Raw genomic sequence first — 14,643 nt, forward strand, 5'->3', positions numbered from 1 at the left:
ACTCCTTGACAATTATGGGGAAAATCAGAAGTTTTACGTCCAGTGGAGGCTCTCTAACTATAAAGACAGTTGTTGCTCTGGAAATGGCCTTCCTTTGTCCCTCTTTCCATTACTGTTTCTCTTTATTATAGTAAAATCCTGGTGGAAATATTCATGTCAGTTTTTTGAAAATATTTTTGGAAATAGTGATCTCTTTCATTTAGCAGTGTGTGATAGCCTGAATGTGATCATAGTTCCCTATAGGAAATGGGATACTTCATCTATCTTGGTGGGAATTTCTGAAAAGTCTGTTTACCCAGCACGAAGTCACTAATGAAAACAAATAAAAACCAGCCTACATACTCCTCTATATGCTGGTGGATTGGGTCTATATTAATACCACACTTTTTTAAAAAATATTTTTAAAAATTTATTTGAGAGAGAGCACGAGGGATGCATGACAGGGGGGATGGGCAGAGGGACAAGCAGGCTCCCCACCGTGCAGGAAGCCCGACAGGCTGGATCCTAGGACCCTGAGATCATGACCTGAGCCAAAGGCAGACGCCCAATGGACTGAGCCACCCAGGCGCCCCTACATGCCACATTTATTCAAAATTAATCCATTTAGGAAAAGATGTACTTGTGAAAAGCCTCCAACATGTAGGCAGTATGACACTTCTTCATCTGAGAGCAATTTAAATGTCTTATTACCATCTCCAGCTAAAAATACCTTATGAATTCCAGATTCTTTTGTGGAGTTAATCTTACAGCTCAAGTTCACCTTGTTGCTAATTCTTCATCTCATTTCAGTGCGTGCAGGGTGATGTCGTTTTATGTAGAAGGAGAATGTATTTGATCTGTCTCCTTCTCCAGCTATCAGCAAATCTGTGCCAAGGGGTTGGAGGAGCTGTGGAGGTAAATATGGGACATAATCAGCAAGTAGATCCTTGTTATTTAGCAATGTTCTCTGTGTCTACCATTCTTACTCCCTCTTCTGTAGCTGAGGAATGGGGTTTTCAAGAATGGATTTTTGAAGAATCAAGAACAATAGGTCTTTGAGTACTTTGCCATAGCAGACCCTATCGCTTGCTTACCCCACATCCATTTCCCCACAGTCCCTCCTCTTTAGCAGAAATCTGTTAATCTGCTTAAATTGTACCCAGTGGGAAAGGTAATCCCATCCTCAGCTCAAGGGTAACTGCTAAGTGATTTAAGCCGATAATGGTAGTCTCATTTTGTTTGCTAATGGTTCATTGAGAGAGGGCTGCTGGCTCCGTCCTAACCAATGAAAAGTGAGAGGAAATTTTCTCATGACCTTTTAGGTAATATTTTCAGATCTTAAAGGAAACATCCAATAAAGATAGCCTCTTCTGCCCCTGGACTGTGTCATTCTGCATGTAATGGCTGGAATTTCAGATCTTAAAGGAAACATCCAAGAAAGATAGCCTCTTCTGCCCCTGGACTGTGCCATTCTGCATGTAATGGCTGGAATTGCAGCAGCCATCATGAAACATGAGGAATGCTAGTCTGAGCACAATAATGACATACAACAATGGCAGAGCAGGATGGAACAAAAATATGGAATGAGTCCAAGATCTCCATACCTAACAACTTCTATTTTGAAAGAGAATATATTTTCTTTTATTTATTTATTTGTGGGAGACTATGTTTTCCTTATTGTTTGAATTGGATTGGGTTTTCTCTTACCGGCAAACAAGAGCACCCTCACTGATGTATGGAGATATTATATGAAGCAAACCTGGAAAGTCCTTAGCCACGTTTAAGCTAGTTGTTCTGAGAGCTGCAGGTCATCAGTCTTCCTGCCCTGTCTCTCTACGCCTGGTGGGCATGAGGCAACACTAGCCCAGAGAGCTGATGAACTTAGCATGGTGTATTTTCCGTGCATTGCACACATGCAACACACACACACTCAGGAATATGATAAATGCTAAGAAGCCAACTCTACGTAGCCAAGTCAAGCATGGAGGGCTAGAAAGTTCCTTATTAATTCCAACCAACAAGAATCAGGTAGGTGTACTTTGGCAAAAGGAGAATGGCTGATTTGAGGCTACCCAGTTTCTGGAGATACCAAGGCCCGGCTCAAATATGTTCTCTGTGAAACTTCCCCTGAGCCTGCTAGGCCAAGTTCATCACCGCTTCTTCCTCTTCTCCTACTACTGTATTCATATTTCTAGTGAGGCACTTCCACAGGGTCTGAGACCCAGCAGGCAGGTGTTTGGTTCCCTTGTTAGATTGTGAGTTCATACGGGATAGGGTACTTGCCGTAGCCTTTGTTGTATTCATTCATTTTATAGCTATTTAGTGAGCTGGGTACTGAAGATGTAGTAGTAAGGAAAAGCAGATGTGCCTCTACAGTCATGGAATTTAGAGTCTAGTCGGAGACAATCAAATCGTTACAATAATCAGTTCATTTCTTGCCACTAACCAAATGACGGGCACTCAGTAAAGAGCTCAGGAATTATCTGTTGAATTCAGTCACAGAATTTTCAGTATTCCACAGGGTCTCTCATGCTCCTGAAGGCTAGGCTAAGTTGATATTGTAGAGGAAAGGCTCCCAGAAGTAAGCAGGTTCCAGACCCAGTGTGCAAGCTCTTTTTAAGCCTCTGCCTGCATTGTGCTTCCTAACGTCTCATTGACCAAAGCAAATTGTGTGGCCAGGCTCGAGGTCCACGTGGAAAGAACGTAACGTGTAACATGGAGGTTACACTTTGCATGGATAGAGGGAGGTGGGACTAATCTGGGGCCGTTACTGTACCAATCTGCCACACTATTTTAAATTGTGGGCTATGTTATAAAAACCTTCAACTCAGCCAAGGAATTTAAACAATGATCATTTGAATCCAAGAATAAGTTTCTTGCTACAAATGCACACTCAAACTAAAATTTGATCCAGGCATTTTAAATGGAAAATAATGATGTGGTTCACACTGAACAGTGAATCTAAGCCTTTGGTTTTTTAAACCTTTACACAGTGCTTTGATGGGGGGTTGGTAATTGACAGCCAAGAATGGCTGTTCTCCCAGCCTTTATACTATTTACAGTGAGGACAGTTTTCTCTTGTGACATTCATAATGAGAATAATTAACTCTTCTCCCCCCACCCCCAGCATCCAGAGGGACCATTCTAAATTGACTGGTTGGCCCACGCCAGCAATACTTGCTATAAATTATGAAACTTACAATCAGTAATCAACACTTCTCTATTGCATTATAACAAATTAGTTTTTAGATTGGGCTTAGAGTATAAATTCTTATTTTAAAAAATAGGACAAAAAGAACACATATAAAGAAATAAAGTAGGACGCCTGGGTGGCTCAGTCGGTTAAGCATCTGCCTTCATCCCAGGTCGTGATCCTGAGGTCCTGGGATGGAGTCTCACATCGGGCTCCTTGCTCAGCAGGGAGCCTGCTTCTCCCTCTGCCTGCCACTCCCCCTGCTTGTGTGTGCACTCTCTTTCTCTGACAAATAAATAAATAAAATCTTTTTAAAAAAACAAATAAAACTTAACTTTAGAGCAGACTCTTAAATCTTAAAAGTCTGTATAAACTAAAATGTCTATGCATGTTTTATTTGGAGAGGAATGTGAGTAAGACAAAATGTGTTCTAGATCTGAATGAAGAGTTAAAAACTGAGTATGTGGGTCTGGTGGAAAGATTATCTACCCAAAGGCATCTGCATAATTCCATATCCTGGTCCAAAACTTAATCTAAAAGTCAATTGAATTGATTAATACTAAAAATGGAACAACTCTAGATCTAGAACTAATTTGAGGACCAAGTCCTTCTTTGTTCTTTCTGGTAAATCTGCGGCTCTCTTTCTGAGTTTTAATAAGGAACTTGTAGATCACAGAATACATAGCATATAAGAAAGTGCTGGAAATGGCTGGAGTTGGCTCAGATTTACTACAGCAATATTACTTATAGTGTCTTTGAGCTCAACAAAACCTACAAGGCATATACACAGGACGAGGAGGGTTAAGTTGAAGTGCCAAACCCATATTGGGTTTCTCCATTTGATTTTGATTATAAAAGCCATAGAGAGGGTTTAAAGGGCTCTTAAAAGAGCGGGCAGAGGTTCTGAGCACACGTACAGTAGGACTTCTATATGCATGTAGAAGCAAAACTAAGTCGCACTTTGAAATATTCCTTTCAGGATGGTTTAGCCTCTAAAACTTACGCATCCTCCACATTCTGCTCACAATTCATATATGTGGCATGTGGACATCATTCCTCTTTTCTGTCAAACATATGAGTATTCCACGGACTCAGTTTTCTATAGACCACACTGAGGTTTGAACTTTAGAAACTCTTAACATCCTGTAGTAATGAGATACCCAGATATGGGCTTCTTCTTGCCTGTGATTTGTATACTGACCAGACAAAGAAGCATCAAGAATGTTGTAGAATTAAAAGTGAATCTGCCTTTTCTTAATACGTTTTTTTTTTCATTTGTCAACTTGAAATTTGAAAGTATTCATCTTCTTGTCCATGGCATTGATAGCGTTCACCCAAGGTCATCTAAAATTTGAGTTTTTAATCAAACTAGAAATCATTTTTTTCTGAAGAATACTTCAAAGTTCCAGCCATGATGGTTTAATCTTCACATCCAAAAATTGCTTCTGGCTCCTTGTGAAAATTGCTCCTTTGTATGAGGATTCTGTTATAGTATAAAGGGTATTACATTCCTGGAAATAACATAATGATGCCTATAATGGAGATAAGGACATTAGATAGACCAGAATGGAATGAATATTTAGAAGTGCAAGATGCCATTCAGATAACCCCCTGAATGTCTGTAAGTATGGTGCTGTCCTGCCTCAACATCGTGGGACGTGAATAGGGAGGAGCCTTGAAATCAGTCGATTCAATATCCCCAATTTATACTTGTGGAAACGTTGCTCCAGAGAAGTTGTTCAAGGTCACTTGCTCAAAGTCACTCAACTAGTTTGGTCAAGGGGAAAGTCAAAGTTTTGACTTTTGACTTTCAATCCAGGGAACTTTCTGTAAATCACCAAACTTTGTCTTATGTAATATAGCATAAGAGTGTTTCAAAATATGAGTGTTGAGAAAAGTTGATAGATTTACCTTATAGTTTTAGGAAACAGAAAAGCCAAAAGAGCATCCTTAATAATGACAAATATGACAGCATTGGTTCTATTACAACATTTAATAGATTTTTATCCAAACAGTATATCTAATTAATAGACACATATTTATTAATTTCCCACTATGCACATGAAATATCCAATCTATTACAGAAATAAAACAGATGGGCTTGTACTGCATTTGTAGCTATTTGTCTTTCTGTAGATAGCATCAGACATGAGACTGTTTCAAGGGGGAACAGGGGAAAAGGAGAAAGCATAAGGTTCGTATTTGGCAAGGCTTCTGGGAGAAGATAGGTTATGAATTAATTAGAAGACCCAGGGACGCCATTTGAGAGTTGTGGATAGAACTTTCTATTCAAGAGGTTTGGCAATGAGGGAACATAGAAGGTTTTTATTTTTAAGATTTATTTATTTATTTATTTATTTGAGAGAGAGTGGGGGGAAGGGTAGAGGGAGAGAAGATCCTCAGGCAGACTCCCTGCTGAGCAGGGAGCCCACCATGGGGCTCCATCCCAGGACCCTAAGATCATGACCTGAGCTGAAATCAAGAGTTGATGCTTAACCAACTGTGCCACCCAGGTACCCCAAGTTCTTAAATGAGTCCTGTGTGTTTCCCCCTCTAGAATGGAGGAAATTAGCCCAGGGGTCTGGAGAGTTGATGGTGCTTATCAAATGGAAATGCATTTGTCAGGGGACCTAGCGTGGCTTGATGGGCAGAAGTTAGCGACAAGGGCTACCAAGTTCTGGAAAGCACGGCTGGAAGGTTGAAGCCCTGTGTAGGCTGTGATGTTGATGGTCTTAAAATAAACGGAGAGCTGGAAGTGATTAAAACTGTGGAAAGGAAGAGAAGCATAAGAAGAACATAAAAGAAGATTTATTACATGGCCAGCCCAAACAAGAGTGGGACATGGACAGAAATGTCAAAGCTTCCAAAAGAGAACTGCGTACACCCTGAAGCTGGAATCAGGGTTATCAGCACAAATTACTAGAAATTTTTTCCCCCTATTTCTTTTATGAATATATTTGACAAGGAAAAGTATTAAAATCTAGTTTTAATTTTTAAGGCATTTCCAGGTTATATCTTAATAGCAATCTAGGTTAAAGTGAATAGCAGTTTAAGAAGAGAGGATCATTTATTGGCTTCCAACCCAACCCTCCACTTTTATGGATGAGGAAGGTGTGACATCGCTGACTCCTAGCACCACAGTGTCCTAGGAAACTTTAAAATGAGGACTCACCAAATGGCTTTGAACTGCTGCTCAAAATCCTAAGGACAGTGAAGAGCAGCAGTGTCCCTGAGTGTCCCCACATTGGTATGAGTAACCATGGGAGAGAGGGGCTGTAAGATCACAAGGTGAAGTTTTGTTCCTCAAAGAAAGCCATTTCATCTTCAACATAATATTAGTACCAAGTTAGGTTGAATGCTTTGAAGATATTTAGTATACATTTCAGTTAACCTACGCATTCAGTTAACCAGCACACCTGCTCTCTAACCATCCCGGTGAGTAGGCATTACTGTAGTGGGAGAGTATTTGTCAGGCCAATCATGACTTTTTTTTTTTAAAGACTTTATTTATTTATTTGAGAGAGAGAATGAGATAGAGCACAAGAAGGGGGAGGGTCAGAGGGAGAAGCAGACACCCCGCTGAGCAGGGACCCCCCCCCCCCCCGATGCGGGACTCGATCCCGGGACTCCAGGATCATGACCTGAGCCGAAGGCAATCACCCAACCGAGCCACCCAGGCGCCCCTAATCATGACTTTTAACTCTGGGTTGGAGGCCATCGGCACTCCAGGGAGACCCAAGGAAGACAGGACATGCTTTCACGCAACTCCCCTCCAGCATTCACGCAGGCAACCCTCTCCCTCACCTTGGCCCCTTAGTGGTAGCAGAGGCTCCTGGGAGCATTTTAGAGCCGGATTTCTGACCCTCATCCCAGACTGTTTCAGTTAGTCTTAGAGTGGGGCCCAGAAATCTGTAGTTTTAAAGTTCCACAGGTAATTCAAATATACAGCCGTTTGGGAATCACAGCTTATAACATACCATATTAAATGTCATTTTGCAAAGACTTAAAAAGCAGGATTGATGTTAATTCTTCCAAAAAGACCACTCCCCAGAGAGTCCTGTAATCATAGGCGGTAAAAGTCTTGGTCCAGACCAAGCTTGCTTTTTACCTAGAAAGTCTTCTTTATCCCCCTTCCCACTGCAAACCAGGGACAAGCAGTTGAAATTATGGATGTCATCTGGTGGTAGTTACTGTTGTGCTCAGGATTTTGGAAAGACTTCTGTTTATTTGGCATGTTCCACACAAGCCTGTCAGCCCCTGGGGATTTGTGGCATTTGCAGAACTTACAAGGCAGGCAGCATAAAAATATATAATTCATAGAGTGAACTATTTTGGAGCTCCCTTCACTTTTACAAATTGGCCATAAAATAGAAACCACAGACATAACATTCATATAACCATAGTTGCCAAGAATGAAGAATCATTTGGGGAGTGGGGGAGGATGACGACTTTTAGTGTGTACTTCTTTATAGGGCATCCAAAGAAAGAGTAAGTGTTCAAAATTTGTATGCAATTACAGTTGGGATATAGTTTTCTCCTGACAGTTGTCAAAAATCTGTTGGAAAAAGAACGAGGATGTTGAGGTTGATCTTAAGAGGCATTTAAATTCATTAAGCTTATCATTTGAAGGCATTTGCTTGTCTTGATAGACATATCAGGTGTATTTAGGATTTCATGTATGTTTTACTATGACTTATTGCTTCCTGGTTTTCCCTTTCCTGGTGGAAGTAGTTCACAGTATCCAAGGCTCTGTGATTGCCTACAGTAGACTGGGGGAAAGAGTGAAGGGGAAACCGCATTTTTTTTGCTCTCCTTCACCCATTAGCTGCTTTGATGTTCTGGGATTACGTTAGCTTCTGAAACGTGTCCTCTCAAGGAGAAAGAGCCTACCTGACTCCTATCTGTTCCACCTGAACATTCCAGAGACTTGGGTAATGAATGAGTAATGGCCAGTTTTACTGGTTGTGATCACTGACTGTTGACCAAATAACATTTAATGGAGTTGGACACATTCAAGACGTAAAAGAGGAAATAGTCTCTCTCACAGAAGTCACACTAAAAATTATTTTCACCATTTGATGTTATAATATATCAGAGTATCGTCTTAGGGGTCCGGAGAGCTGTGAGCTGGGTTTTAGTTGTTATGTGCCACTTTTCGACCTTGAAAATGCCAAATGATCTCTCTGAGCCTTGGTTTGTTCACCTAAAAATAGTCATGATATCTCCCTCACAGGGTACTCGAAAGGATGAAAACACAACATAAGAGAAAACTCCAGCCAAGCCAAACACAATTGGGCTGGGAGTGAGGGTGATGGTGCTGGGGTGGGGAGGGGATTGGAGTGGGTGGATTATTCTAAATTGTTCTAGACCTCAAACTCTGTTGTTCTGTGAGTCTGTCGTCTATGGAGAAGAAGGGGGCCCATGGGGGAGTCACTTAGGTGCAATTAATGATGCTTAAATTATTTGATAATTTAACCTCCTAGAGAAATGCACAGCTAGAAGGAAGACACCCTATTCAAATCAGTATTGGTAACAAGGATTAAAAACTTTTACATGGCACAGAGCCTAGGACAGGGTCAAGGTCAGCCTTTCATAAAAATCAGTTCCTTTTTCCCCCTCTTTTCCAGAAAGAACACTTCAAATAAAAACCGACAATGATTTTTAAAGCAGACCTTCAGCAGCTGATGTATAGCTCTACCAAAGCGGAGATGAATCAACTTGTTGCTGTTGCTAATTTTAACACCTTATCCAACATCAACACATTGATTTAGCCTGCCTAAGTTTGCCAGTTTCCAGAGAATTACATAGGTACTTTTAGAAAATGATTTAAAAGCCCCATCCTAACTTTGAGAAAGGTTTATGTTTGTGATGGTATATGTTGTGTCTTTAACAATCACCAGACTGATCCCAGCTTCATCCAAAAACACATTTTCTAGCTCGATTTTCATACCCTGTAGCTGTCTAGTGGTGTTTGAAGAAATGGTCAAAATAGTCACAGTGGGGATGTTAAGCTCTCTTTTCTTTTCAAATGTTACTGTAGATACAGTTGTGGGAATAATGCAAGGATTTTTGGTTTTATGTAAGTGTTCTTTTTTTTTAAAAACCAAGGTCTGATTGACATATTATATTAGTTTCAGGTATACAGCATAATGATTTGATATCTGTATACATTGCAAAATGATCACCGCAGTAAGTGTAGTTAAATCTGTCACCATACATAGTTAAAACATTTTTTTCTCGTCATGACAAAAGTGTTCTTCTTAAATAACAAATACTTAATACTGTTATTTGGTAGCCTCCCGCAAGACTAATGAAAGAATTGGAATGAACATTTTTTTAAGATTTTTTTGAATTTATTAATTTGAGAGAGAGAGCTAGCGTGAGCAGGGGGGAGGGATAGAGGGAGAGGGAGAAGCAGACTCCCCGCTGAGCAGGGAGCCCAACTTGGGGTTCGATCCCAGGATCCTGAGATCATGACCTGAGCTGAAGGCAGATGCTTAACTGATTGGCACCCCATGAACATTTTTTTTTTGAACTAACTAACCACGGAAAGGTAGATAATATCTTTAGTTATTAGCAAAAGGAAATAGATGAAAAGCCTGCTATTGTGTTAATTACTCAAGAATTTCAGGAGACATTAAGTGTTTTCACTGAAGGTTTGTAACTAAGTGCCTCAGTTCTTCATTTAAATCTTCTAAGCTACACCTGTACTCTTGGAATAAAGCACTTGCATATGTGGTAACTCACATCTTCTTGGTCAGCAATTCAGTTGTAACAAACAACTCTCCCTTGCTGTACTATGCTGTGTTAGAAGACAAGGAGAAATGCATTCATCCCAATTCTTAAGCATTTTATTTCTTCAAAGAAATGAAAATTTGTGTTTATATTGGTGGCTCTGTCACAATTATAGTCTATCCCCCAGCCTGGTTATTATGGAAAGACCAACTTACAAACACTGTTACTATCCTATTATATTTCAGCCTCCCTGGATCATAACCTCATGAGGAAGACCATATATGATTTATCTGAATATCTGAACTTCTGCAGCTGTTGCCAGTGATCACACTTTTTGGGTACTCACTGATAAGACCAGAAGTAAAATGACCTATTATAATGATTATCTTTTTACCCTTTTTATGTCTTTTATTACCATTCGGTTAGAAAGATCAGCTGTATTTGAAGATTCTCCTGGTCTCACATTTTAGCAGAATCATTGTGTTAATTACTGTTAAGCATCACATTAAATCCCTCATTGCAGCCAACCAATCAATGTTTGTTGAGGCCCTATATATATGTATATAGCATGTTCTAGGCAGTATGAGGACACACAATAGAAGATACTGACTGGTCCTAAAAAAAACCAACGTATTGCTCATTAAAAAATATATATATATACTGAAAAATTATATCAAAATGGTACATGATATAGTTGCTAAGTGAGTGATACAGATATTAGGTTTGACTCCAATGGCAAGTAGCCTTTAAGTTCCAAACTTATGAAATGCTACTTTGCATATAAAATATTTCAGAAAAATAAGTAAACCTGTAATTACAAAGGCGAAATTCATATTACATACAGTAGGCAAGTTAGGGGTATATTTATGTTTATATTGTGCTATAGCTTTGGGCCTTTTTATGGCCTTCTGTTATAGGGTATGTTCTGAATGAAGGACTCTTGATGGTCTTTTGTCAATTGTTACTCAGTTCTAAGCATTCAAGATGGAAATATTTTCTTTATTGGGGATATAAATATTTAATCAGATGCTTTTCATAATGGCTTCTTAGTCTATCAAAATCATTATAAACTGGACAATTAGAAAAGAAAAAGAAAGAAAGGGCATCCATATTGGGAAGGAAGAAGTAAAACTATCTCTGCAGATGACATGATCTTGTATATAGAAGTTCCTAAAGAATCCACACAAAAAAAGCTATTAAGAGCTAATAAATGAGTTCAGCAAGACTGAAGAACACAGGATCAATATACAAAAATAAACTGTTTCTATCAGTGAACAATCAATCCAAAAATGAAATTAAGAGAACAATTCCATTTAAAATAGCATCAAAAAGAGTAAAAGGAGTGAGGCTTGTATACTGAAAACTACAAAAAATCATGAAACAAATGAAATGAGACCTAAATAAGTGGAAAGACATCCCATGTTCATGGATTAGAAAACTTAACATTATTAAGACAGCACTAGTCCCCAGATTGATCTACAGTTTCAGCACAATCCCTATCCAAATTTCAACTGCCTTTTTTTACAGAAATTGACAGGCTGGTTCTAAAATTCATATGGGATGCAAGGGATCCAGAATAGCCAAAACAATCTTGAAAAGGAACAAAGTTTGGAGAAATTCACCCTTTTCAATTTCAAAACTTACAACAAAACACAAGTAATCAAGACTCTGTGGTACTGGCATAAGAATAAACACATAGCTCAGTAGGGTAGAATTGAGAGAAATAAACTCATACATTTATGGTTAGTGGATTTTCAACAGGGTGCCAAACAATTAAATGGAGTAAGAATAGTCTTCAATAAATGGTGCTAGAACAAATGGTTATTCACATGCAAAAGAATGAAGTTAGATCACTAGCTCACATCATACACAAAATTAACTCAAAATGAATCAGACCTAAATGTTTCCACTAAAACTATAAAACTCTTAGGAGAAAACATTCATGGGTTAGGCAATGGTTTCTTAGATGTAATACCAAAAACATAACACCCTGAAGAAAAATTAGATAAATTAAACTTCATCAAAATTAAACACTTTTGTACTTCAAAGGACACAGTCAAGAAAATGAAAAGAAAATGTGTAGAATGGGAAAAAATATTTGCAGATCATATATTCACAAATCCGGAATAAATATAGCACTTTTAAAACTCAATAATAAAGAGACAAATAATCCAGTTTTAAAATGGGCAAAAGATTTGAACAGACATTTCTCCAAAAAAAATATACAAATGTCCAATAAGTACATGAAATATGCTCAACATCATTAGTCATCAGGGAAATGCAAATCAAAACAATGAGATACCACTTCACATCCATTAGGATGGCTATAAAAAAAAAAACGGGCAATAACAAGTGTTGGCAAGGATGTGGAGAAATTGGAACTCCCATGAACTGCTGGTGGAAATATAAAATGGTGCAGCTGCATTGAAAACAGTTTGGCAGTTCTTCAAAAAATTAAACAGAATTACCATATGATCCAGCACTTCCACTCCTAGGATATATACAGGTGATTCAAAAACATATGTCCACACAAAAACTTATGCACAAATGTTCATTGCAGCATTATTCAGAGTAGCCAAAAATTGGAAACAATCCAAATGTCCATCAACTCATGAATGTATAAACAAAATATGGTATATCCATACAATGTGATATTATTCGGCCATATAAAGTAGTGAAGTACGGATTCATACTACAATATGGATGAATCTTGAACACATTATGCTAACTGAAAGAAGCCAGACACAAAAGGTCACATATTATATGATATTATTTATAAGAGATGTCCGGAATGCTATAGGCGAAAACCATAGAGACAGAAAGTAGATAAGTGGTTTCATGGGACCAACGTAGTGAGGGAAATGAAAAGTGAGTGCTAATGGGTATCAAGTTTCTTTCAGGGGTCATGAAAATGTTCTGCAATTAGATAGAGGTGATGGTTGCACAATTTGTGAATACGTTAAAACCACTGAATTGTACACTGTAAAAGGGCGAGTTTTATTGTGAGTTTTTATTTATGTCTCAATTTTTAGTTACTATATTTTTTCCGTGACCACTCTACAAGCTGAGTTCTAATAAAGCATAATATAACTTGCAAAAGCATATTGTCATCAAAGCACATATTTATATATTTTGTTCCTAAGAAGAAACAAAAGCAGCTTCATAATTAGTCTCATGGTTGACCTGAAATTTTACCAGTTTTAAGTGCAGAGAGAGAGAGATAACGAGTCCAGGATTTCTCTCAAGTTAAATTATGAAAGTAGAACATGAGTTCATTGCTTCTGTTCTCCCATTGACTTGTCATGGACCCTTCTCATTTAGACTGATTAGACATTTGTTGTTCTGAAGTTGAGGGAAGAATCCCAGTTACTCTAACCCAAAGTCTCATATTTGCTCTCTCGTTCTTTCCCAGGTGCTACCTTTCCCCAGCCAGGTGGTGTACAACAGAGTAGGCAAGTGTGGGAGTCGCACTGTGGTCTTGCTTCTGAGAATCTTGTCGGAAAAGCACGGATTCAATTTGGTCACGTCAGACATTCACAACAAAACCAGGCTTACTAAAAATGAACAAGTAAGTTGTCTTTGCCCATGGTTAGATTGTACTTTTGTGTCAATTCATTTGTGTAATTAGTGGGTGTCTTACAAGACACCCCTCAAACACCTAACAAATGAATCCCGGAGTTGAAATGTCATACTGTATTTTTGCCAGAGTATGGAAGGAAATTTAAGTTAAAGGTTCTGAAGGAAGTCTTTAGACAGGGAGTTTCCCTGAAGGGATATGTTTATTAAGATGGATGAAGGATGGGGTGCACTCATCATTGTCTATTTAGCTAAAATTAACAGTGCATGATTCTTAAATAATTACACCACTGAGCTACAAATAAGGCTGACATCCTGACAACGAAAATAAGAAAACTATTTTAATATTTCTTTTTCTGCTTTTTTTTCCACAATTGCCCTAAGTCTTTGTGGTTATAATAAAGAGAAAGTTCTCTCTGGGCCAGGAATCTGATTGGTTGATAGGAGCATGAGCTTCTTGCTAGGGGTGAGCTCAGGGGGTCTTGAATTACCCCATTTCCCAGGAAGAATTCTGCCTCAGTGTGGCCGAGCCATACCAGTGAACATGCTGGCAGTGGGCTCGGGGTGCTGTCGTCTGCCAGGAAGCTATGAAGACAGATTTTACTCTGTAAGTGTCTACAGAAGCAGGGTCAACAGTCTCCATTGAGGTGCTTTGCTTATGTACAAAAGTTAGGCTCAGGGCTCTCACGGTTATTTTACAGGGTCAGGTTTGTTAGCTTGGTCTTAACAAGATGCTTTTGTCCCCTTAGATACTTAGAATGGATAGCCACCAGCATAAATCAGAGTTCTTCAGACAACAGAACCAGTAGGATGGAGATACCTATATCAATAGATAGATGATAGATAGATAAAGTAGATAGATAAAAAGGGAGTTACTATGAGGAGTTGGCTCATGCAATAATGGAGGCCAGTAAGTCCCATAGTCTGCCATCGACCAGCTGGAGACCCAAGAAAGCCACTGGTGTAATTCAGTCAGTCCAAATATGAAGGCGTGAGAACCAGGGCAGTCAATGATGTAAATCCCAATGCAAGGGGAGGAGAAGGTAAGATGTGATATCCCAGCTTAACCAGTGAGGCAGGAAAAAAGGGGAGAATTCCTTCTTCCTCTGCATATGTTTCTATTCAGGACTTCAAGGGATTGGACGATGCCCACCCACACT

At 39.0% G+C, this 14,643-nt stretch overlaps 1 protein-coding gene across 6 annotated transcripts in view; it reads left to right on the forward strand.

Moving 5' to 3' along the window:
• The window catches only part of UST (uronyl 2-sulfotransferase), a 331,541-nt gene that overhangs the window by 154,381 nt on the left and 162,517 nt on the right, over window positions 1-14,643 (forward strand). For 5 of the 6 annotated variants that reach the window (XR_014147993.1, XM_081829140.1, XM_081829136.1 and 2 more), the window contains exon 3: window positions 13,320-13,475. The exons of the other annotated variant lie outside the window; for it this stretch is intronic. Coding sequence is in view for 4 of the 5 variants with exons in the window: in XM_081829140.1 (XP_081685266.1) it covers window positions 13,320-13,475 (156 nt within the window). In the remaining variant the exon portion in view is untranslated. The remainder of the gene's footprint in view (window positions 1-13,319; window positions 13,476-14,643) is intronic. 6 annotated transcript variants of the gene reach the window in all.

Source organism: Leptonychotes weddellii, chromosome 8, assembly GCF_054177405.1.
Source record: "Leptonychotes weddellii isolate Sample4059 chromosome 8, ASM5417740v2, whole genome shotgun sequence".
Taxonomy (NCBI): Eukaryota; Metazoa; Chordata; class Mammalia; order Carnivora; family Phocidae; genus Leptonychotes; species Leptonychotes weddellii.